At 43.5% G+C, this 21,504-nt stretch overlaps 1 protein-coding gene across 1 annotated transcript; it reads left to right on the top strand.

Moving 5' to 3' along the window:
* Positions 1 to 7,291: 7,291 nt before the first annotated feature.
* CRHBP (corticotropin releasing hormone binding protein) lies at positions 7,292 to 20,035 on the top strand. Its single transcript, XM_077138721.1, has 7 exons — positions 7,292 to 7,622; positions 7,976 to 8,069; positions 8,329 to 8,486; positions 9,887 to 10,097; positions 10,892 to 11,040; positions 15,127 to 15,244; positions 19,358 to 20,035. The coding sequence occupies exons 1-7, from the start codon at positions 7,542 to 7,544 to the stop codon at positions 19,501 to 19,503; spliced, it is 957 nt and encodes a 318-aa protein (XP_076994836.1). The 5' UTR covers positions 7,292 to 7,541; the 3' UTR covers positions 19,504 to 20,035.
* The last annotated feature ends 1,469 nt before the right edge of the window (positions 20,036 to 21,504 follow it).

Genomic DNA, 21,504 nt, shown 5'->3' with positions numbered 1-21,504 from the left:
GGATGATCCAGACAGCTGGAGACTGAAACTGATGGGTTCCTCCAGGCATCTCTCTTTATCTCTGTGTGATCTCTCCACATAGTCTCTGCAGCATGGAGGTTTCATGATAGCTGAACTTCTTACACTGTGGCTCAGGGCACCAACGGCGTGTGTCTCTAGGAGAAAGAGGGAACTCCAGGCAGAAGGTGTATTGCCTTTTGCTAACTTAGCATCAGAAGTCACCCAGTATCGCTTTACCAATTCATTAGAGGCACATCCCCAAGATCAGCCTATATTCTAGGAAAGGAACTGGACCCCACCTTTCTGTGGGAAGAAGGTTAAAGAATTTGCAGACAAATTTTTAAAACACTTGGAGAATATCATTAGCCATCAGGGCAATGCAAATCAGACACAATGAGATACCACTTCACACCCATTTGAATGGCTTTAAAAAAATAATAAAGTAGCAACAGATAATAACAAATGTTGGCAAATACGTGGAGAAATTGGGACTCACATACTGATGGTAGGAATGCAGATGGTAAAGCTACTGTGGAAAACAGTTCGGCGATTCCTTGAAAATTAAGCATAGAATTACTGTATGACCTGGGAATTCTACTCTTAGGCATACACCCCAAAGAACTGAAGGCAGGGACTTGGATGGATATCTGCACACCATGGTTTATAGCAGCGTTTTTCCCAATGGACTATTTTTCAGCCATAAGAAAGAATGACGTACTGATGTATGCTACACCATGGATGAACCTTGAAGACATCATGCCAAGTGAAAGAAGCCAAATGCAAGGGGAAAATATTGTATGATTCCACTTATATGAAACTTCTAGAATAAGTCAACTCAGAGACAGGAGATCAGAGGTTACCAGGGGCTGAGTGGAGGGGAACTGGGGAGTTATTGCTTAAAGGGCACAGAGTTTTTGTTATGGGTGATGAAGAGATTTAGTAATAGAAGATGGTGATGGTAACACATCATCGTAAATGTAATTCATGGTACTGCCTTCTACACTCAAAATGGCTAAAATGGCAAATTTAAAAACTTAGGTTATTAAAAAACAACAGCACCAACACCACAGACTTTTCAGACCCGAGAGCCTACCCCTGGGGCTGGATGTTTTTTATTTGCCACACACACACACACACACACACACACACACACACACCGCCGCCTCATGATGTTTTTTATTTGCCACACACACACACACACACACACACACACACACACACACACGCACCCCGCCGCCTCATTCTTGTCTCTTCTCTCGCCTGTTCTGCGGCCCGGGAGGCTGAGCAGGCAACCGGGCTGTGTTAGCCGGGACGGCCCTCTCCCGCTTGCTTCCCCGCCCTGCCCTCTGTACCCGCCCTCTTAGGCGCTCGCCTCTGAGACGGCCATCCGTGTCCTGCCGCGGTCCTGACCTCCCTCATCTTCGAGTCGAGCTCACCCACAGATATCCAGGTCTTGGGACCCCTTCTGCGTCCGCTCTATTAGCTACCCCCACGGAAATGAGAATGCCACCCCTGAAATTCCTCATCACTCCTACGGGGACTTGCCTGCGTGCTACCTCCACCGACCTGTGCCAAGCCACAGGGGAGCCTGCGGGAAAACGAGAAGCACCACTACTCATCCTGTCTTTATTTAACATTTTGATATTTTGTTTATGACGGATTTAAAAGTATATATTTTTATTAACAAATCTTCACACACATACATTCTAAACATGGTATACAAACAGTGGCTCACAGTATCATCACATAGCTGTGTATTCATCACCATAATCATTTTTAGAACATTTGCATCACTCACTCCAGGAAAAGAAATAAAAAGAAAAAAGAAAAACTCATGCATATAATGGCTTTTTTGTGTGTTTATCTTCATTTTATAATATATTACCTTATACTAGCATTTATTTTGATTACTGAGTTTTTTGGCACTGCCTTAACTTTTGGGCCCCCTCCTAGCCCCGACCCTGTCTCTCCAGAGCCCCTCCCTGGCTGGCCCCATCACCGCACTCTCGAGCTTGCTGTGGGCTTTTAGAACTGATTCCAAGAACCATTTTAGCATCTCCCTCTCCTCCCTTTCTTTCCTGAAGTTTTACTCTCATTGCTTGGCTGGCATCCCATCTGTGAATATTGTCAGCTAACATGTTAGTGGTGTAGTGGTGTGTATTCTCTGATTTGTAACTAAATGGAGGAGAAGCTCCCTTTTTCAGTTTGCTTTTGGGTGGAAGCCAGGATGCGCCAGGTTGCGTGTGAACTGAGTGCTGGAGCTTCGAGGAGTTCACATTTAGGGTTGAAGATAGACATATTTAAAGTTATAATAAGATACAATAAAGTGCATGTATGGCCAAGTGTATGTATAAAATACGATTAGTATGAACAACTAAATCTACTGACCAGAGTTTGTAGAAGGAAGGGAGAAAGGAGAAAAAGAAAAAAGAAAGGGGGAGGAAAAAAGGAGGGGACAAAGGAAGGAGAGAGGGAAGGGTGAAGGAAGGAAGTGAGGGGAAGGGTGCTTGGCAGAGGTGGCTGGCAGGGCCCCCACAAAAGAGAGGCAAGAAGGCAGCTCAGAAAGCTAGCCATCGCCTAACTCACCCTCTTCCCTGAGGCTGGCCTAATTTAGAAGCTCTTTTATCAGTCACCCTCCCCGGCAGACTTTTCTCCTTTAGATCTCTTCTAAGGCATTAAGGAATGCAACTCCTTACACTTCATCGCTGATGGCGTCACCACCGCCTAATGACGTTCACACCAGCGAATCTGCACCCAGCTGCACTCTTCCCTCTGACGCAGGCAGTGAGGGATGGCAAATGCCATTCCGTTAGGATCCAGAGCTAGATGTTAGTCATGGCGCATTTTAGAGGAAGCCCGAAGGGAGCTGAGATAATAATGTCACTCCAAAGTCAAGGAAGCCATTGCACACGGTTATGGAGTTTGTTGCTTTGGGCTGCACGTCTCACTTTTTGCTGCTAGTCTAGCAATTTTTACAACCTAGAATACTAGGACTTTGGTTAATTTCCAGGGCTGCTGCCTTTGGAGAAGGATTGATTCCCTGGCTGGATGGAGAGGGATCTTTTCAGTCTGGACTTGATTTCTGACTTGTGATTATCTGGGCAGATCATTTCCTCTTTCCTTCCTTTCTCTTTGGAAACATTCTCACCAACTCAGGGCGCTCTTTTTCCCATGTCCCCAGGCCTCGTTGAGATGGGCTCAAAATACTACTCTCTCTGGGCAGTTCCTAATGATCTTCTGTTTCTGCTTTATGATTTCAATTCCCCCCTTTCCCCAATCTTCTCAGTTTCACTACTCTATGTTTCAGCTTTTCTCTCTCATACAGCAAGGCCACTATCCATTATTGTGCATAATCTTTAATGGAACTTTTCCTATGTATTCTTTCGAAATGCACTTCTATAATTATATTTCAACTTATTTTTCTCTTTTTTTAATAGCAGCTTTTAAGAGTTTGTTAATGCTCTCATAGGAAGTCATTCCTTTCAATTTAATAATTCGAAAACCTGTCATATGTGCACACTCTAAATCCTAATGATAAAGACATAGAATATGATTGACATAATTAAATAATAGCTACCATTTAAGGTTATCACCTATGTGTTCCATATACTATAAGATTTAATTCCTACAATAATCACCAGTGTGTGTGTGTGTGTGTGTGTGTGGGTATGTGTATCCATTTTGCAGCTAAGAAAACTAATGAGGTCCTTGAACCTACGTTTGCGGAGTTTTTGTTTCCATCCTGTCGTGGATACCTACTATTTTGTGAATCCAGCAACCAAGTTATGTTGATAGAGTCCTACTCTCTGGCTTGTGAGTCTCATCCTAGACAATTCTGTGGACTGAGGATTATGAGAACATTTGTTTGGTGTATCTTTTTTTTTTTTTGCATGGGCAGGCACTGGGAATTGAATCCAGGTCTCCGGCATAGCAGGTGAGAACTGCTTGGTGTATTTTTATTTGTCTAACTCTAGCATGTTAATCTTAGGACTTGTTGATGGTCCATTTATTGCCTCAGGGCTGCAGAGTGGGGGCAGGCAGCCTGCAGACAGAGATCCAGCCAGCAACCTTGTAGCCCCTGCCTCTGGTTTCCCTTCCCACGCATTCTGCATGACTTCACTATGGCCTGGTAGTAAATCTTCCTTTTGGCTGAAGCTCAAGTTGCATATCAGTCACCCGCAACCCCCAAAGCCCCAACTTCTCCTGACTGCTGTTTTTCTTAACCGCACCAATGGAAGATGATGGATTTGGGCTGAAAATAGCTGACACATGAGGATTTCATTCAAAGGCTGATTTATATTAGTTCTCCAAAAGACATTTGCCTACTTCCTTCCTGATCTGAAACACATCTGAAAAATAAATGCTGTCTATTAAAAATAGTTCCAGCAAAAAAGTAGCCAAATTCATTCAAACACGTCATCTAGAAAGAAACTAGAAAGTATGGTTTTGGTTAACTACAACTAGTTTTATTGAGTTGTTTTTATTTCTTTCTTAAAGAACTCAATCATATATCCCATTTCCCAACATTTTAACAAATTAACCAGAAAATGGGAAAGAAAGGTCTTCTAAAGCATGTGTTTGGACATATTCTCTGATGAGCTGTTTACCGAAAGAAAAAGGTAGTGAACACTTAATGGAGTCCTAGGATCTTAGAATAGAAGGATATTTGAGATTATTTAGCCCCCTTTGCTGCTTCTGACTCCTCAGTGCCTAACCACGGCAGAGTCTCCATAAGCTCCCATGTGCCCATCGCAGGACCACTACAGGTTGTGCGCCTGGGGGGCTTGCCAGTTAGGAGCTGTCTGTGTACACATCTTCATTAGTAGCCTAATTCCTTATTTTTCTCCCATGTTCATGAATTGAATACGAATCTAATACTGTGCGGCCACGTTAACACAGGTAGCGATTTGCTCTAGTGCTTTGTGGAAAAAAAAAATCTTAATCCTGTCTAACAACAGTTTAAGACACCCCCTCCCCCCAACAAAAAAGAAAAACCACTCATCAGGGACTATACTAACATCAATACTGGAAAGTCTGCCGAGAAAAATACGTAGAAACACTAAAATGTGTGCAGAGAATGGAGGTAAATATGCAAATAATTTCCAACCAGCATGCCTGCGGGCTGAGTTTACCCAGAACATACTTCAAAATGATCAGTTAATTTGGTTGAATAAACAGCTTTCAACTATTAAGCTAATTGTCTGAATGACTAAATCAGTCTATGAAAACAATTGATATTCAGTCCTCAGACGTACGCCTACCAAAACTATTACACAGAAGACTTTTTCTTTCATCTAATTCAAGTCCCTCTTCATTGCTCCCATCCATTTTTAATGCTTTTGCTCACAGAGGACTGGCTGGCTTCTCTTTGTCCTCCAATCCTAGCTTCATCTCCACACTCACCCCACTTCTCAGGTTCTAGCTGTTCATCCTTTAATCACTCTTACTTTTGAAAATGCAGTTTCCACCGGCTTAGTAGATATTTGCCAACCTGGTGAAAACTACACGTTGTCCTTTCTCCACATAGCATTCGGTGGTACAGTCCTTCATGTTGTACTGTAGTTTGTGGATCGTTCGGGAAAATCGAATGTTTCTGGGTGTATTATTGTTTGCCCCCATTCGTACTAGGCCTTCCTGTGTGTGGGTCCGAGGAAAGAGCGTCCTGCAGGCGTGTCACAGGTGGTTGCTGGCCACGGGTGTGAAGGGGCGAATGTCTCCATGGGGATGTTAATAGTGTGACGCTGAGCTGAAGCTCAGACCCCGACAGGAGGAAAACAGGGCTCACAGGGTGAGTGCCCGGCTGAATTCCAGGGGCAGGCCAGGGGGCAGGAGGGGACAGTCGGTGAGGACAGGCTGGTGAGTGTGCCTGAGCTTCCCCGTAGGCTAAACAGGGGAGTCGAAAGGCCCGGAGAAGGCCTGACACGTTTGAGGCCAAGCAAAATCAGGGTTAAGTCATCTGTTTTGCTTTTCTTTTATTCCTCTCAGGTTTCTTTATACCCTTTCTAAAACTCTGAAATCTGAAGAGTCCCCGGAATGAGGAGAAGGCTGTGATTGCTAAGGTTCACAGCACCCCCCCACCCCCCCCACCCCCGCTTCAACATTCCCTCCCCTCCCCTCCCCCCCTCCATGGGCCTCTCCCCCACTGGGCTCTCCGCGGTCTGAGGCTTAGGTTTTAGGCTGGGGATAAAAGGTCTTTTGGTTCAAGTAGCCCCTCAAGAGACCGGAATTGTCTTAAAAATGAAAATATTAAATTCTCACGCCACTGGGCAAACTACTGCTCAATTTTGAGCATCACAAAAAATATAACCATTTCCTTGGGTTAAAACCCTCTATTACGGTTTCATTATTTTAAGAACAAGAAAACTGTAGGTAACAACTGTGTTTTCTGTGAGACAGAAGTAAGACAGCATGAGGTTTTTAGGATTTAGTCACCTTACTTTAGAGGGTAGGTTGGTAAGAGAAAAGCTAAACATGGACTATCCCCCTGTTTCCTGTAATTTGGGGCTTAAAGGAGAAACAATTCTCTTCTCCCAAGCAGTAAAGTGAAGTTGAAGCTTAACTTACTTCTGGGTCCCGAAGACAGTTGCTTAGCCCTGTAAATGTGCGGGCTAGCAATTGTAGTAAAGCTGCTCCGTTCTTTCCACCAGAGTGCGAAAGTTATCCAGACAGAGAAGGGGTGAAAGGAAGGACTTTACCTCCAGGTGATGTGGATGGGCCCTGAGGACCTGCTGCAGTCACCTGGCCCAGGAATGTGGACACCTTGTTAACATTCAGACCAGGTCACCGAGGTCCACTAAAATCTAGGAGGGTCACAGACCCCAGAGCTAGCTCGCCATTAAGGAAACCCTCATACAAAATGCAACTAGGATACAACAATCAGTAAAGAACAGAAAGAAAGCTGGAATTGCATTACTTCAAAATTCTGTAAAATCAGACTTTGCCTCTTGTTCAGCTTCCCCGTAGAGCTGAAAACTCCTCAAGTTTATTCCTGAGAGGCATGGGAAATTGCATGAGTTCTATATTCTCCGACAATTGCCAGAACGAATCCATCAAAGATTACGTGACAAGACGGTACGACAAGGTTATACAGGTTTGGGTATTTTATGCATGGGTGTAACTTTATCATTTTCTGTACAAAACCCAAAACCACAGGAGAATATAATGTGGCATTTGGCAAGCCAGGTAAAATGTCCCTCCCTTCCTTATTCTTTGTCCTCCCTCATTCTTCCTCCCAATTTATTTCACTAAGTTGTAGTGGCTGCAATCATTCTGGGTGAATAATGCTGGACCACGCAGCACATTTGTGGCTGAGGGCTGGACCCTCGTCATCAGCACGCACTTTGTCACTGAGACGGGGTAACCCATGGTTACTGAGCTCAGATCAGTTACAGGGCAGAGAGCCCCCCCTCTCCCCGCTGCTCTATAAAAGAGACCTGGCAAAGGGACCCTACCAGCTTCCAGCTCTCACCCTGGGCAAAGTGGTGGGAACGATACACTAGACCCGCAAGCAGAGCCCCCCAGCTGCGGAGGCAAGGCCAGGCATGCCACCGTCCTTCAGACTTCAGAGTCACTTCGTTCTGATCTTCCTGACAGCCCTAAGAGGGGAGAGCCGGCACCTAGAGGTGAGCCACCGCCTTCCTCGCACGCGTGTCCATGCTTGGGGACCGGCTGGCTGTCTCTGCTCGTGCCTCTGCTCTGAACTCTTTCTTCCCGTCCGCTGGGCCCCTTCCTTCCCCCTTTGTTTCCCCTCAACCGCTCTTACCCGGTGCCTCTGAGCATCCCCAAGTGCCTGCCTCCCCCAGGCAGCCGGGACGCCCTGGGTTCGAGAAGTCAGCCTCTCCAGCGCTCTCCAGACCCAGGGAGACACCCACCACCTCTTTTCCTTGACTGCGGGACGGGGAGGGTGCCGCGCTCTCGGTCCGCTTTTTTTCCTGATGCCCCGCACTTTTGCGGACCGAGCCCTTTTCCTCTCCAGCTGCGGGAAGCTGCCGAGCCCCGCGCGTTCCCGATCCTCGGCGCCGGCCTGAAGCGGGAGCCGGCGGGGGAGCAGCCCTACCGCCGGGCCCTGCGTGAGTCTCCGGCGGAGCAGCCCCGGACGCGGGCGCACAGGGAGGGGGAGGCTACGGCCCTCCGCGGGGGGCAGAGGCTCCGCGGGCGGCGGGCGGCGGGCTCCGGGTCACACGGGGAGACGCGTCTCGGGGCGCGGGAGCCGCGCGCAGCCGAGGGTGGGAATCGGGGCGCCGGGCGCTGCGCGCGGACAGCGACGGCAGCCCGGGACCCCGAGGACGCGCGGTCCCCACCCCCCCCACCACCCGCCGTCCCCACCAGGATGCCTGGACATGCTGAGCCTCCCGGGCCAATTCACCTTCACCGCCGACGAGCCGCGGCGGCACTGCGCCGCCTTCTTCATCAGCGAGCCCCACGAGGTCATCACCATCCACTTCGACCGGGTCTCCGTCGACTGCCGCGGAGGGGACATCCTGCAGGCAAGTCGCCCCTGCCCCGCTCAGCCCCGGTCCGGGGACCCGGAAGCGTGGGGGTGGTTTGGGGTGCTGCTGAGCGGAGGGGGCCACCGAGCGTGGGGAGCGGGTAGTAACTCTTACTTAGACACCCCCGCGGGGCCCGGGCCGGGACAGCGGGACGCTAGCGCTCGCGGATGCACACCTCGCGCCCCACCCCGGGCCAGGCTGTCGTTTAAATCCGCCCCGGTGCGCCCCAGCCTCCCCCGCCACCCGCGGTGACTGGAACTCGCCGCGCCAAACACCGAGATGCAATTCAGAGGGCTGGAGCCCAAGCGAGCAGGACTCCCAGGTTCACCGAAAAGGCCTGTCCTGTCCTGGAATGGCCAGTTCCGAGTTCTAAGCCGCCCCTCTCCTGCTGGCCCCTCTCAGCCAGCTGTTCCCGGCTCGCAGCCTAATTTCACCACCCCGGCCCCCCGAACCCGACTTTGGAGGGGTAGAGCACTAGATGCTGAGCCGGATGCTCGGAGGGAATGCAATTTAAGGGTGGGGCGGGGGGTGGGGTGGAGAAACGGACCCCCCCATCTTCACAACACCCCCAGTCCCAGGGTTCACCATAAGCCTAATAAACCAGCTTAGGATGGCTAGTGGAGCTCTATTGTCCAGTTAAATTGATGATTAAAATCTGCAGATTGGAATCATTTTGGAACATGTTAAATAGTTAGAAAGGGTTTGTGAAGTAATTTGTAGCTGGGTTGTTGAGACTTTCGCTCATTTGGCTTAGGTTACACTCATTAAACTGGAGACCTGTGGTGATTTTGAAAGAAACCCAACAGACTCACAGCCACACTTTGTCCAATTGCAAAAGTCAACTAACGAAGAAAAAAAGTCCTGAGTGGCTTACCAGATGTCATTGGCTGAGTGTTGAGGCAGTTATTGATATTTTAAAGTAAAAAGTGATGATACTTAAAAATGAGCACATAAGTTGCTGCTCTGTTCTTTTCTTTTACTATCTATTCTTGATATTTTATTGTCTGCATTTCATTAAATAGAGGAAAGAGAAGAGCTGAAACTAAAATCCTGTGGAATTTCTCTAAAGATGGAATGTTGAAAATGTGACGAGGATAAGTATATATTGTCGGTAGTCTAATTTACCAATGTGACTGATATTATAAAATCAAGTATAAAAGAAGTATTTACTTTGGAAGCTCTAAGGTTTAAAAAGAAAAATTCACCATATGACTTACAAACAAACGTCCAGAGGAAAATATATGCAAGTCAAAAGCAAGCAGGCAGAAGAGTGTAGGATGTCAGTTCTTCACTTAGGACCAAAGTCCCACTGCTGGGTGATTGTTTTTCCTCTTCACCAACCCCTGTTTCAGGTGTTGATGGAAAGGATCGTCTGTGTTTCTGTTTTTTATTGGAAGGTGTTTGATGGCTGGATCCTCAAGGGGGAGAAGTTCCCCAGCTCCCAGGACCATCCTCTGTCTACAGCCGAGCGGTATATGGACTTCTGTGAGCGTGGCGTCAGCATGAGGGGCAGCAGGTCCTCCCAGAATGTGGTCATGATCTTCTTCCGGGTCCAGGAACCAGGCAACGGATTCACGGTGACCGTCAAGACAGAGCCTAACCTCTTTCGTAAGTGGGCTCCCCATCATTGCAACTGCAAAGCAGAACTTGGGGATTCAAAATGCTTTTCGAGGGTAGCATCCATGCACAAACGTAAGAAATTAGAACCAAAGAAGTGTTTGAATGGAAGTCCTTTTGTAAAGAGAAATAACCCGAAGGATATTTTCTATTCATTATCAAGCAAATCAAATCACAGTTCTAAGTTTATTTCCCAGGCTAGGTAGTCAACTAATTTATAGTAGCTAAAATTCCATTTTCCCCCTAAATCCTTTTTCTCATCTCCTAAGGTATTACAATGCATTCAGTGTCAAACTTTAATCCCTCAAGTCATTCCATTTATCTGGGATAAGCTTGAAGGGCGAAGCATGAAGTTACAGTCCTAAAGATATTTAGGCAGCCTGACAGGTGGCATATCTAGGCAGTAGTAAATGGACCTCAGGCCCTGAGAAATGGCTGGACTAGAGGATGTGAGCTCTGCCTTCTCATTTTGAGACTACTACTCTAAATTGGCTCATTCTAATGCACATAATCAGATTATCCTGAAAAACTGAGTGGTCAAGGACCCAAGTACATTATCTTAACCAAAATGAGTTCATTGATATGCTTATTGTTTCCTTCTCATCAAGAGAAAAAATGTTTTTGAAAAAGTAAATCACATCACTCATTGTAAGTTGCATGCAATAGTGTTAATATTACCATTGCATGAGATTGTAGCAAGGGGCCTAATCTGCCAAAGCATAATGCACTGACTGATCGTCTAAGTTTTATTAATAAAACAGCGTGTCCTTTCCCCCCCCACAAAGCCTGCAATGTCATCTCCCAGACCCCAGATGGAAGGTTTACCCTGGTAGTTCCGCACCAGCATCGAAACTGCAGCTTCTCCATAATTTATCCGGTGGTGATAAAAATCTCTGATCTCACCCTAGGACATGTCAATGGTCTCCAGTTAAAGGTGAGCTCCTTGCTTTCTCCTGAATCACTTCCTCAGGCTTTATCAGTTCGCAGGGAGTCAGACACAGCCACTCTGGCATCAGCATGCTGGACCAGACGTGTTTATCTGCTTGTTTCTCTGACAGGCTGTTCAATTTTACACGCGCTTGCCCTCACTGCTCACGACTAAACCCCTCTTTATTTCAGCTATGGTGCAAGTTACACACTCAGGTGCCCTTTCTGACCACCTGAATACTTTTCTCCTGATACAAGAACTGTTTTCGGCTGATAATGTTTTGGTATATAATTACGACTGAAATCTCTTGTGCTTTCCTTTTTCATAAAAATTCTCTCCTAGTGGAAACTAGATTATAGTGTGAGTCATCTACAAAGCTGTTTCTGTGATTACTGGAATTTTCTTTTGACATGAAGGAAGTTATCTCATTGACAGAACTGTGTTATAAAGGAAGGCTAAGTATAGCATAAAATACGAAGTTGGATTTTTATATTGCAAAAAGAACAAGTAAAGATTGGGGGAGCGTTTTGCAGGGCATCTAGTTCAATACATTAAAACATTGGTAGAAATGTTCTAAGAAATGATCATGATGAATACACAACTATGTGATAATACTGTGAGTTATTGATTATGTAACAAGAATGGAATGATCATATGGTAAGAATGTTTGTGTTTGAATGTGGATATGTTTCATAAATTTAAAAAAACGAATTGATTGAGGTCTTAAAAAAAATGTTTGCAGAAACTTCCCATCGACTTCTATGACCTTCCATTTGGAACTTAAAATTAACGGTGAGCTTGACCATAGTTACATGTCCTGGTAGCTTCCCTCTGAGTCATCCTCATTTCCTTCTACTTTCTCACATGCCTGGGTGAAGGAAGTCCAGGTATTTGTGACATCAAACAGATTTTAGTGAAAACTAAATAAATAGGACCCAGATTAAGAAATAGAATATATTTAAGCCCTAAAATGCATAGGCCAGTGCTTACTTTTTTTAGTTGGATCTTAGAGAGAAATAATCTTTTGATAAGGACCAGAGGTAAGTAACTGACTTTGATGCAATCTTAGTGGCTTGTTTTGCTATTGTTTGTATGTCATTCTTGATGTAGACGAGAGACGAGAGAAAGTGTGATAGGAGGTTGGGAGTATTACTCATTAATTATTCTTAGCTGTGATGAGTACTCTTAATGTTTCTCCCTTTAAAAATTTAAAGTCTACAGTGCTCTGGGCATCTGTTCCTTTACAGAATATTTTCTGCATGCTTAACGTATGCAAGGTCCTATGCTACATGTTGGAAATTAGAAATGAACAAAAGAGGTCCTGTTCTCTATGTTCTAGTGGGAGGAGCAGGCAGAATCATGAGGTATTTCAAATAATAAGGGCGGTATAGAAATTGAAGCGGAGTGGTACGATACGCAGTGACTGGGGGAAAAGGGATGGAGAGAGAAGCAGTTGCTAATTGAGATAAGGTCTTCAGGAAAGAACACTTCTGGGAAGGAGATGTTTAAAGTGAGACCTGAGCAATAGACAAAAGAAGAAACCAACAGGTATGAGAAGATCAACGGATAGAGGGAATGGTTGTGCAGGCTCAGGGCTTGCCATGTGCCAGAAACAGAAAGAAACAGAGATAGAGGGGTCACTGCATGAGACGCATCAGGGAGATGAGTAAGAGCACTGCAGGCCGCATCAAGGAACTTGAGTTTACTCTAAGTGCAGTGGGAAACCACTGGAAGGGTTTAGGCGAGAGAGCAACAGGAGCGGATTTGCACTGTTTAATGGGTGCCTGGGCTGCAGGAGCAAGAGTGGTGCCAGAAGTCTAGTTAGGAGCCCCTTGTCATAGTCTAGGCAAGAGATGATAGTGGCTTAGTCCCGGGAAGTAGAACCTCAGCAAAGAAATCTAGGGCTCGCTGTTGGGGAACTGAACATCAGACGGGTCCCTATACAACTCAGCGGAGGTGTTTGGGAAGGAGAGAGAAAAGCCATTAAATACCAAGGAACAGGGGCACCCACCCTCATTGCTTCTTTGTTTTGTTTTCCTCACTTTAGCTTCTACTTCTTCCCAACTTCTTTATTTCTCATTTCTCTCTTCCAAGCCTGCCCCTTTCACTTCACCACCACCTGCTGAAATTAGGTTCTACTTGGAACCTATAGGACCAAGTAGAAAGTTTAGTCTGAAGAGATACTTTTTCTGGGCATCTTCTGCTCAAGGGAAAGACGATTAGGTGTTTTTCCTTCACTCTTAAATGACTTATTCAGCTCTCAATGCAAGATCATGAAGTCTCATACCCCGTAGGGCTAATTAAACCTCTGCTTATTCATTTGATGAAATTATGTGTAAAGCACCTTAGCATACAATAGATCCTTCAATTGAAAAATACACATCCCCACATATTTTTCGTTGGCCAAACAGTTGCTATTATATTGTTTTCTAATTTGTTGTTTAGCTCCAGTTGCATTTAATTGTCCTTCTAAATGATTGAATGTGCATGTTTGTATATGCAAGTGAGTATTTAGAGTTGTTTATTTTACATTTCGGTTCCTACATGTCAGAAGCTATCTGGCTAACTTCTAAGAACCTTGCCACACTCTCCACTGGATCTCTTAAATGAGTTTGCCTTTATGAAGAAAAGGGTCACTAGTAGGACTGGCTACATAATTTGTAGGACACAGTGCGAAATGAAAATGTGGGGCCCCTTGTTAAAGAGTGATTGCAAATTCCAAGATTGTGACTGTAGGGCATTAAGCCAGACATGGGACCCATCGATGTGTGGGCGGCATGTGCGCTCCCAGGCCTCATGCCCCTAAGGCCAGCCTTGATCACAGGAGATGGGTGCCCCGAAGTGTGGCATTTGGGACTGAGAGCTGCAGCTTTGTATGTGTGGGAAGGTGAGGCAGGAGGAACTGCTGTGAATAAGATAGGAAGGAAAGGCTGAAGAGAAGCAGCCAAAGGTGGTTACAATGGAGCCTGAAAAGTCTTAGACCCAATTCTTCTTTTGCGTAGCTGGAAATAATGTTTTATTAGTTAACAAGGAAAAAGATTATAGAAACTTCACCTTACTTAGATCCCGAGTTATGATTCTATTCTTTTTAATATTTGCATACGTTTTAGTTTCCTGGGCTGCTGAAGCACAGTCTATGACATTGGTTGACTTAAACATTAGGAATTTATTAATTTATTGTTTTGAGGCTAAGGGAAAGTCCAAATTAAGCTGAAATCAAGGCAATGCTTTTTCCTCAAAGACTGTCATTCTGGGGCCAGCTGCTGGTCGTGCTTGGCCCTTAGTCACGTGACAAGGCACACGAGGGCATCTCCTGCGCTCTCCTTTCTCTTCTGGGTTCTGTTGATTTCAGCTTCTGGCTGCTTCCTCTATGGCTTTCTCTGCCCGATTGAAGTTTACTCTCCTTATAAAGAACTCCAGTAATAATATTAAGACCCATCCTGATTGAGGGGGTCACTTCTTTTTAACGGGAGTAATCTCATCAAGAGGTCCTACGTACAATGGGCTCACACCCACGAGAATGGATTCCATTTAGGAGCATGTTATCTGGGGTAGGACAGCTTCACCCCCCCACAGCATACTAATCTGAATCCTTATCAGGAGAAATGACGTGTTTCAGTAGAAAAGAAAAAAGGATGAATTGAAGGAAAAACTAATGTGAAAGTCCTACTAATAAAGCAGATATTACTTCCTTTCACTCTGACTACAATAAGGAATTCAAATAATTTAGTATGCATGTCCACATGATTTGAAAAGCAAAGCATTTTCCGATTCAATTTTCATACATCTTATATGGAATTTACAGATTCCCATTTCATCATTCCAGTTCCTGAGCTTAAAGAAAACAAGCATGCACACATTTTTGAAGAATGATTACTCAGCAAATTTAGAAAAGCAATTCTTGTTTCTTTTTTTTTTCTCTCTCTCTCTCTCTCTTAAATAATCTTTTAATTTCCGGAGTCCTGGATATTAAATTGAATGGCCAGGATGCCTCGGGCTAACTGAATGAATTCACGGAGCCTGCCATTGGTTAAATGGTTTGACTTTGATAATTAGTTTGAATATATTTTTCTCTGTTCCTTTATTTCTTAGAAACCTGCAGCAGGGTGTGTGGGAATAGGAGACTTCGTGGAGCTGCTGGGAGGAACTGGATTGGACCCTTCCAAGATGATGCCTTTAGCCAATCTCTGCTACCCCTTTCACGGGCCAGGTGAGGTGTTTCTTTTATTATTATCTGTGTGCTTATCAAGCTTATCTCCTTAAGGAAAACACCCCCAATTTTTAATAAATTGGACCATGAGGTTCACCAAACCAAAAAAAAGACACTTCAGTTTGCACATTGAGCCACTGTGAGGTTTTACTTTATGCACTACTATACATAAGCACAGCATCCATTACCAAAATATCTGACACTGGGGAGAAATCTATGAGTAATAAAGTGCATATTTAAGATTGCCCCCAAGAAAAACTATGAAAAAGACAAAGCTTTCCTATTCTGTGCTCTTTCCATCTTCTTGGTGACCCTTGCTTACATCCTCTAGAGAACAAAGTGTTTGCCTACCTACAGCAAAGCATGTGGTTCAAATTGTAGGTGTATTGTCAATTAGTAATAGTATAATAATAATGATGATAGTATAATAGTATAATAATTGGTAATAGTATAATATAATTTTGTTACTATATAATAATAGCATAATTAAATATATAGTGTATAATATATTTAACTGCGTATATATATATATATATATATAAACTCATAGTAAATAAACAACAGAGTAGAAACTTTGTTAGAAATTCTATGAACTGCTGAATTTCCCTTGCTACCACTAAGCAGCTTGACTAGCCTCTGAGAGGCCACTGCAGCATAGAGGTAAATTCTGAAATCTGCAAGTGGTCACTGGTAATGAAAAACCGGTTAAGTGCACCATGTGCCAAAGAGAACCACATCTTCTCTGTTAGGGACCAGGGAGCAAGATTTGCACTGATTATGCTCAGGAAGGATGAGGGTGGAAGTGAGTGGCTGTTCTAGTTTGCTAGCTGCTGGAATGCAACACACCAGAAACAGATTGGCTTTTAATAAAAGGGGATTTATTTTGTTAGTTCTCAGAGGAAAGGCAGCTAACTTTCCACTGAGGTTCTTTCTTACGTGGAAAGCACAGGATGGTCTCTGCCGGCCTTCTCTCCAGGCCCCTGGGTTTCAACAACTTTCCCCGGGGTGACTTCTTTCTGCATCTCCAAAGGCCTGGGCTGAGCTGCGAGTGCTGAGATGAGGTATGCCGACTGCTTCAGCTGTGCTACATTGCGGTCTCTCATTTAAGCACCAGACAATTAAGTCAAACGTCACTCATTGCAGCAGACACGCCTCCTAGCCGACTGCAGATGTAATTAGCAACAGATGAGGTTCATGTACCATTAGCTTATGTCCCAGCAACAAAACTAGGTATGCTCACCTGGCCAAGTTGACAACTGAATCTAACTAACACAGTGGCCCACTCATGACCAAACTAATTAATGAATTCCAAAGGGAGAGGGAAGAGGCAATCCTTTTTATGATTATGTAATCTGAATGGAGTGTGCTTGGTTGGAAAATATCACCTGTTTACAAAACGTGCAGGACCGTTTCTACACCTCTTATCTGCAAGTCTTAATTTACAATGTGTTCTTTTCTGCTTTTTTTCTTTGGGAGGCACATGGGATTGAAAAATTTAGCGGCCCAATTTTATCCAGCTACTACACAAAAGCACAAATGACAGTCCCAACACTGCAAACTTTGCATTATCAGTAGTAGCAGGTTCAGCTGTTGAGCTAGAAAAATGTTGGCTTTTTCTCTTAATGAGAAATAAATTTCCTTTGGGGCTTTCCTCTAATTTGGCTGGACTGGGTTCCAGAAGAATCCCCCACAAGTTTAAAGTGTGACGACTGCAAGGTATTCGTGAGGACAGCAATTCTTAGCCACAGCCCACGTGCTCTCCTTTCACCTCAGATCATTAACAAACTAGGAAAGCAAGCTGCAAAACAGGAAATGTTCACCAGACATAAGCCTTTGTTCAGCTGTAAAAACCAGGCCTGCCTTTGGGGAAATATTGCCTAATGGGTACAGAGTTTTTTGGGGGATGATGAAAAGTTTTGGTAGTGGATGGCAGTGATAGAAGCATAACTTTGCAAATGTAATTAATACCACCAAATTGTATACGTAAAAATGGTTAAGATGGAAAATTTTATTACATTTATATATATATATATATATATAAACCACAATTTTTTTTAAAAAAGCAGGTCTTCCCATCAGTATTTTCTCTCTCTGAGCTAATGCTGAAACCTTAATTAATGAAACATCTTAGAAACATGCACATGCAACAAACACTAAGGCTTGAGTTGTACTCATAGGAATCATAAACATTAAACATGTTTCAGACAAGATTTAAAACCGGTCTGGATTCAAGGCAAGCTTTCCCATCAAGGCAAAGGCATAAAGTTTCCAAAACCCACCTGGCTGAAAACTTGAGGATTATTTTATGTCAATTTACAACTGAGCTACAATTTAACGTCAGTACCTATGGTTTCTTTAACCTTTGGTACGTACTCTCTGGGGCGCCAGGAGCTTCCACGCAGTGGGAAGGGCCTATAAGGAGGTGTATTAGAACTGGTCAAGAGGAAGAGATTAGTAGGAAAGGACTCTCATGCCTTAAAACTGAGAGAACTGAAGCCAGAATAACTTTTCTGCTTGAATTATATTGCTAGTTAGTATTTGGTATAAGGGTGAGGCTGAGGCCACAAACAAAACCACTTTTGCCTAAATTGTCTAGATGATGGAAACCAGGAAGATTTTAAGGCTTAAATTATGAGTCATTGCTTCATTTTGGATTTCCTTTTTTTCCTTTCACTCACCGTATTTTTGATGAGCATCTCCTAAGTTAAAACAATGAAAAACTATTAAGAACCCAGTCCTTTAAATTGGATTTTATTAGGAAGTATGTCAAAATAGTTTGAAATAATATGCACATTAACTAAAGGAAATAGGGCATGTTATATAGATTAAAGTTCAAAGTAAGATCAGAAAAAGAATGACCTTCCAAATCACTTTTAAAAAATACATTTGGAGTGGTACAATGGTGGCTCAGTGGCAGAATTCTCACCTGCATGCTAGAGACCTGGGTTCACTTTCTGGAGCCTGCCCATGGCAAAAAAAAGTAGAAAAAAACACATTTGAATTTTCTGGTAGAAATGTAATTTAGATTCTCTTGTGCTTATAATAAAATAATCATGGCATTTATATTTTTAATGGTCGCAAATTGACTTTTGCCTCTACAACTCTGTCTACTGTGTTACTTCATTTAAGCCTGGGCACATGTTTGCGAGTTACCTGTTAGTTGCCATGTTGGTGTTTCTGTGATAATGTTGAGGGGTGAGCTGGGGGGTGGGGAGGAGACTGCGAAAATAAAAACAGCAGAAAGCAATATGTTAAGAAAGATCTATCTTGTCTCAAAGGACAAATTAAGGCCAGAGAAAGAAAAGAAAGTTTTAATTAAAGTAATATGAATGTCAGTATATAACTATTCAGGCACATCTGCTAGACTATATATAAAAGTTGTCTGATGTGTAAACCAATAATGAATACGATTGGATTTAAGAGAAGACATTGGATCAGAAGCCATTCCATATAAGAAGTACAGGAAAAGTGACAGAAAATAGGTATAGGCAGAGAACAGAACCAAAACCAATATTATCCATGGTCCGTCAAAGCCATGCAAAAGAGTTTTTTGTTTATGTGTATAATAGAGTGGTTATCTAGGCTCAGGAAACAATAGACTGATATATTTTTTGGTTACATTAAAGGTCCAACAGAAACCCTATTCTGTACCCCTGACCCCTAAATTCCAGTTGTACCCCTAAATATTATGAGAACCAAAAAACCCCCCTGCAAGTTTCCAACCAGTCCCTAGAGGGCGATAGCCACCCCCCCACCCCCCCACTGAGAACCCCGTATTCTAGCAGCACAGGCTGACAGTACTTGCTTTCTCACCTATTTTACCAACAAAGCTTTGCAGGGAGGGGACAGGGAAAAGGCCAGGACATTTCCCCTGTTTCCTGCCAGTTGGGCATAAGGAAAAAGGCTGAGTTCAATTTCACTAGTTTACCATTAATTATCTACTATAAAAATGAAAATAAAAACATCTCCCTCCCCTGATAGCAGGTTCGAGTAGATGACAGGAAGATCTATCCCCTCGCTTTCATTACATTTAAATAATGCTGGTGGACAGAAATGATTTGGCTGCATAGTTTCTAACCTGCTGAAAAATGTTTATTTTCCCATCAATTTTAGCCCAAATGAGAATCGGCTGTGACAATGCTGTGTTGCGCATGGTCTCCAGTGGGAAACACGTAAATCGCGTGACGTTTGAATATCATCAATTGGAACCGTACGAACTGGAAAACCCTAACGGGAACAGTATTCAGGAATTCTGTTGAGTAGCCAACCTGAAGATTTAATGGCTCTTACATCCTATTTTAGTGACCAGCTGGTTACAAGCCTTTCATACCAGTCAGTATTCCACCCTCGAGCACATACTCACACACAACTGCATTCATTTTTGTAACTTGCTCCTTTTTTCATTTGCAATATATAAATGATCACATGGCAGAAAATAAGCCCTGATTTGGTAGAAAAATTTTTGATGGAAATGTTTGCAATTCTTTGGTGTGTTACAAACCTGAACTTGTAAGGCAAGCACAAAGCAGTGTGTGATAAAAATTGTATCTCAAAGGAAAACACCTCAAAGGAAAAATGGTGGCGCTCATATAAATTTTGTAACAGAAAAAAAATCCAATGTCTTGTACGGATCAAAGTAGTTGTATCTGCTTATCTTCTGTTTATTATCCTGTATCTATAATAATAGATCATTGTATCCATTATTTGTTGATTTGTAACAAAACTTTGTAGCTTGGAAAAATATTTCCATTCACAAATACAAACACGAATAAATGCATTTCAAAACGTTGACCCTTTGACTTTATGCTCTATTTCCTTTCTTGAGTAGTTCCTTCCCTCATTACCATCAGAAAATGTTGTCATATGGTACGGAACCTAAGGCTAGACTAAGTCATTTTGGACTCTTAGAGCTAGTAGAACTCTGGGTCCATGAAGGAGAATTCTTTAGAGCAGAAGGTAGAATTGCAATATTTGCACAAACAACATTGGCATGTGACTGATCCCGGCACGGAAGAAGGCTGCTGGGACCAGCTTTCCACTACCTTCCAAGAAGACTCAGGATATATGCCTTTGTCACAGGGGGTGTGCTTCTCGGTAAGGACCTTACCACACTCAGGGACATAATTTGCAGAAATGTGGATACTTCTCTGGTACTGTTGACTGTCCTCTTTCCTGACTTGAGACTGAACACAGTATATAAAAGTATATAAAAGAAATCTTTTTTTTGCATAATCATCATGATCATTTCTTAGAACATTTGCATCAATTCAGAAAAAGAAATAAAAAGACGACAGAAAAATAAAACGAAAACAGGAAAAAAAATTATACCTACCATACCCCTTACCCCTCCCTTTCACTGATCACTAGCATTTCAACCTAAATTTATTTTAACATGTGTTCCCCCATTATTTATTTTTATTCCATATGTTCTACTCGTCTGTTGACAAGGTAGATAAAAGGAGCATCAGACACAAGGTTTTCACAATCACATAGTCACATTGTGACAGCTATATCATTATTCAATCATCATCAAGAAACATGGCTACTGGAACACAGCTCTACATTTTCAGGCAGTTCCCTCCAGCCTCTCCATTGCATCTTGAATAACAAGGTGTTATCTACTTAATGCGTAAGAATAACCTCCAGGATAACCTCTCAACTCTGTTTGAAATCTCTCAGCCATTGACACTTTGTCTCATTTCACTCTTCCCCCTTTTGGTCAAAAAGGTTTTCTCAATCCCTTGATGCTAATTCTCAGCTCATTCTAGAGTTTTTCTCAATTCCTTGATGCTGAGTCCCAGCTCATTCTAGGATTTCTGTCCCATTTTGCCAGGAAGGTCCAAACTCCTGGGAGTCATGTCCCACGTAGACAGGGGGAGGGTGGTGAGTTTGCGTGTTGTGTTGGCTGGAGAGAGAGGCCACATCTGAGCAACAAAAGAGGTTCTCTTGGGGGTGACTCTTAGGCCTAATTTTAAGTAGGCTTGACCTATCCTTTGTGGGGTTAAGTTTCATATGAACAAACCCCAAGACTGGGGGCTCAGCCTATAGCTTTGGTTGTCCACATTGCTTGTGAGAATATCAAGAATTCAACTTGGGGAGGTTGAATTTTCCCCTGTTCTCACCATTCCCTGAAGGGATCTTTGCAAATACTTTTCCACTCACTGATCAAATCACTCTGGGATTCATCAGGGCATCAATCTGGACAAACCAACAAAATCGCATGTCCTACTGAAGGTTCCATGTACTTATGTTGTTCAACC

Source organism: Tamandua tetradactyla, chromosome 21 (genome assembly GCF_023851605.1).
Source record: "Tamandua tetradactyla isolate mTamTet1 chromosome 21, mTamTet1.pri, whole genome shotgun sequence".
Classification (NCBI taxonomy): domain Eukaryota; kingdom Metazoa; phylum Chordata; class Mammalia; order Pilosa; family Myrmecophagidae; genus Tamandua; species Tamandua tetradactyla.
This window is presented reverse-complemented; position numbering and strand designations above follow the sequence as displayed.